The 5,000-nt window shown below is 46.4% G+C and overlaps 1 protein-coding gene across 2 annotated transcripts in view; it reads right to left on the reverse strand.

Moving 5' to 3' along the window:
* cep85l (centrosomal protein 85, like) overlaps positions 1–5,000 on the reverse strand; it is a 67,078-nt gene that overhangs the window by 14,738 nt on the left and 47,340 nt on the right. For both annotated transcript variants that reach the window (XM_031582054.1, XM_031582053.1), the window contains exon 4: positions 2,031–2,116. In XM_031582054.1, coding sequence (XP_031437914.1) covers positions 2,031–2,116 — 86 coding nt within the window. The remainder of the gene's footprint in view (positions 1–2,030; positions 2,117–5,000) is intronic.

A 5,000-nucleotide genomic window follows, 5' to 3' on the forward strand; every position in this document is an offset into this window, starting at 1 on the left:
CTCCACGTCCTCAACCTACTGTGCGGGATCAGCTATGATAAGAACCTCACAAAACAGAAACAGTATCCTTATGAAATGTTTTCACCATTGACTCAATGTTTTCACCATGTCACTAGAGATCTTCTCACAAAGAGTAGTAGAGGCCTTTCATACTCCATAGAAACCCATTAGTCATCTTAACTGCACATGACCGATACATCTGTGTGGTCGTGGAGTATAACACACGTAGCCTACAATCCATGAGCTCAGGAGAGAAGACGAGAACTGGATTCGATTTAATAAGGCTTTGTCACCAACACACAATGATTAAATAGTACATTAAGCCGTTAAACCAAGTTGCCCCATCAACAGCAATCCCTAGATGGTACGTAGAAACTTGCAGTAGTCCAGTTAAGAAAAGGAAAGGTACTTGTAACCATCACAGCATCAGAGCCGACACTGGTGTACAGTTTTGGGTTGGCCACAGAGCCACCTGGTGGCCATACTGTGTACTTCCTCCATCATTTCAAACCTACCTCACCAAACCCAATACATTTAGTCACAGTTAATATTAATTAATTAATTAATTAATTAATTAATTAATTAAGACCTTTGTTTTTAATTAAGACCAAGGTTTTTAATGGCACACACGACACACTGGAACACACACGTGCATATATGGAGGCGACACAGGACACACACACACACACACACACGCAGGTATGCCTGAGGTCGCGGTGAATTTACATTTAGTCACAGTTATTACTTGATTATTATTTGGCTAAATATCACCTCTGCTCATGTAAGACCATCTTAAGCCAGCAGTTAAAGCAACATGCCCTTATAAAGGCCAACACATTATGACCACATTAAATATCCGATTATATCTTTTTTGTCCAAGTAAATGCTTAAAGGATGTGGCCCACTGTAAGAGGTTCAGTGATGAGGTCTTGTGTTAGAGTGGCAGTCCTGAGCTGAGTGTGTGAGGGGAGTCAATGGCTGTGATGGCAGCTGGAAAAACCTGTGCAATGTGATCGGGGCTGTGCAGGCCTACACACAGATCCCACTCAAAGCCAGCCTGGCCTTTCATGTTCAATCCCTTGAGGAGGGGCAGTGTGTGTGTGTGTGTGTGTGTGTGTGTGTGTGTGTGTGTGTGTGTGTGTGTGTGTGTGTGTACTGGTTGGTAGGTGTCAGGGGTGTTCTTTGATCCTGTGTGGGAGTCTGTGTGAACAGAGGTGAAGGTGAGTGTTGACTGTGCACACATGTGTATGCATGTTGTATGAGGCAGCAGTATCCCATTGGGTCTTTCTTAGAGAAGAAACACGCCTTGAAACACGCCTTGTCTGCCCCCCCCCCCCCCGTGTCTGTCTGGCACGCTGGGGTCTGTGTGTGTGTGTGAGTGTGTGTGTGTGTGTGTGTGTGGCACGCTGGGGTCTGTGTGTGTGTGTGAGTGTGTGGCACGCTGGGGTCTGTCAGCACCTCGTGCACCGTACAGACATGGTGGGACATGCCACTGTAATAACTGCTGCTGAAGGTCACTGATGCTGCCACATCACACACACACACACACACACACACACACACACACACACACACACAACCAGGCACTTCTACTCGTCAGTTCCCCCTATCCCTATCTCTCTCTCTCTCTCTCTCTCTCTCTCGAAACACACAGAATAAATCAATTTGGGCAGTTCTACTCCAGTCTCTGTCTTTCACCCCCCAAAAACACCCACTCACAACCCCCCACCCACACGTACACACTTTTATAGACATACACCAGTCACAGGATGAAGATGAGGTGGTACAGGTGGTAGAGAAGGTGAGGGACACAGAGAGAGGGGATGATGGAGGGAAAGAGTAAGGGATTGAAAAGGAGAGAGGGAGAGAGGAATAGAGGCTACAGGAAGCAGGATTTGACACATCACCTGTCTGTATGTATGTACAGTATGTGTGAGAGGGGGAAGCAGGAGAGTTCCTGAAGGAGATAAAAAAAAAGGAGAGAGAGACACAGACAGACTGAGAGAGAGAAAGAGGAAGATGGCTCTCACCTGTCAATCTCCAGCTCTCTCTGTCGGAGCAGCCCCTCTTTGATCTTCACCAGCGTGTTGACAGGCAGTGGAGAGCCACCTAGCATCTGGAAACACAGGAAAAGCCGCCGGTCAGTGTCAACACAGGCAGGGTGTACGGTCAGTCATGACCCCTTCCGCTCCACCACATCATTAACACACATTAACGCAGTTAACCTTCACATCCCCTAAACACCATCACACACATTAACGCAGTTAACCTTCACATCCCCTAAACACCATCACGCCATTAACACACATTAATGCAGTTAATTTACACATCCCCTAACACCATCACACACATTAAACGCAGTTAACCTTCACATCCCCTAAACACCATCACGCCATTAACACACATTAATGCAGTTAATTTACACATCCCCTAAACACCATCACGCCATTAACACACATTAATGCAGTTAATTTACACATCCCCTAACACCATCACACACATTAACGCAGTTAACTTTCACATCCCCTACACATCACACCATTAACACACATTAACGCAGTTAACTTGTACATCTGCAAAATATCATCACCCGTCGAGTCACTGTCACCTGAAAACACTGACAAGGAAGACATAATGGGAAATTGGAAACTAAAATAATCTTTGAGGAATATGGAAACCAATAATTGAATAGTTACAGTCGTCATTAATGATCATGATATACGATATAAGACATGGTTATGATCCAGATGCATATTAATACTGTTGTGGGATCAGCTTGCATGACCTGCATGCCAGCCTTCAGAGCAGCAGAGCACTTCTGGCGATCTGAACTAGGTCAGTAGCTAAAACACAGGTGTCTATTCTCAGAAGAATGTCATCTTATCTAGCAGTTTCCGTTGAACTCTTAGGTCTATGTAAAATACATTTCCGCGTGTTGTGTGTGTGTGTGTGTGTGTGTGTGTGTGTGTGTATGGTGTTACTAAGAACCTAATCTCATATGCCCTGTTAGGTGCCTGACGCTTTGAGTGAGGAGCTGTCAATGAGGTCATGTCTTCTCGACCCCTCATTGTTAAAAGCCAACACACACATTCTTACAGACACAACTATGTAACTGTGTTATTGTCTTTAAAAGAGATATGCTGCCAGCGCTGCAGTTTGGAAATAAACAACCTCTTTATGACTCTTGAAAATAACAGAGCTTTCCAGAGAAGTCAGCCAAGTTGTTCCATCTCCAGCGGCCAGCATTAAAACGCTGGGGGCGATGAGTGACCTGCATGTCAACACCGGACACACACACACACAGACACACACACACACACACACACACACACACGTCCCATATGACCCGTTCCTGTGGAATGTCTCTCCTGCAAGCTTTGGTGCTGGCTGGCTGTCCACACACACACACACACACACACACAACCGTAATGACAGGAACCAGGTGCTCTAGTCCCCACCAGTTTACCAAGCCCACTTCACATACCTGACGGGGTTGTGTGTGTGATTGTGTGTGTGCGCACGCTTTTGTTTTGTTTGTTGCTATTTTTATCTCCAGTGTATTCGCCAGTGAAGCACAACACAGAGCTCTCCACATCTACACCACGGCACTCACAGTTCCTCCGGCAACCAATACACCCCTACTGGTACTAACCCTACTGATGCCGGCCAGGAGCAAGTCAGAACAGGCTACCAGAACCAATACCATACTGGTACTTTGAATGGTTCTCCCATTATTAGGTCACTAGGGTGGACAAGTGTGCATGTGAGAGAGAGATAGAGAGAGAGAGAGAGAGAGGAATAAAACACAATCTGTTTTCAGCACTACTGAAGATGGTAACTAACAGCCATCCCCATCTTCCATCAGAGGCTGTTTCAAAAGCTAGTCTACAGCAAACAAGCGTTAGCTTCATACAGAGAAGTACAGAGTACTGCTTCATCAGGCCTGCTGGCAAGCCCAGAGGGTAGAGAGACAGAGAGAGGCGCACTTCAAAGAGACACCAACAAGCTAAGTAAAGACAGGGGATATGAGAATGAAAAAAGAGAACAGGAAGAGATGGAAGAGAGAGAGAGAGAGAGAGAGAGAGAGAGAGAGTGTGTGTGTGAGTGTGTGTGTGTGTGTGGGGGGGGGGGGCTAGTAAGAAAGACAGTATGGACTTTGTGTCTCCATGTATTCACCAGAGATTAAGATTAATCCTACAGTGCAAAGAGAAAGGGGACATAGCAGCCATTCCCCCCCTCCTATTAATGGCCTTCTCACTCTGGCCTTTTAACACCTGAAAAATACTTCAACCACATGTATGTGACCCTGGTGGGCCGGTATGTCACCACACACACACACACACACACACACACACACACACACACACACACACACACACACACACACACACACACACACACACACACACACACACACACACACACACACACACACACACACACACACACGTCCAGTCGACACACACAATTCTCACACAGACATGGGTACATTTCCACATTCCACTGGCCTTTAAATACCTTGGAAATGACTTCAACCATGTACTTGACCCTGCTCTCTCTATTTTGTTGAAGCATGTCACACACATACACACACATTCCCTGCCAGTGGATGGACACACACACACACACACACATTTTCACAGGGGCTTTTAAACATGCCAGAAAATGACTTCATCTACATATTTGACCTCGTACTACTGGTATTGCTGAAGCCTCTCTACTAAGAGCCCCCCCCACACACACACACACACACACACACACACACACACACACACACACACACACACACACACACGTCTCTCCCACAGCGAGGAGAGATTCCCATCCTTGTCTCTGCATGACTCTTCTCATCCCTCCTCATTACTCCCACCGCTTTGGCAGAAGCGTCCGGCGGCTCTCTGCTGCATTAATAGACACGGCCATCCAGACCACTTCAGCATTCAAGAGCACCGCGCCACTCTAAAAGGCACTTACCCATGCAAATCTGACTATTCACGCCT

Source organism: Clupea harengus, chromosome 15 (assembly GCF_900700415.2).
Source record: "Clupea harengus chromosome 15, Ch_v2.0.2, whole genome shotgun sequence".
In the NCBI taxonomy this organism is placed as follows: Eukaryota; Metazoa; Chordata; class Actinopteri; order Clupeiformes; family Clupeidae; genus Clupea; species Clupea harengus.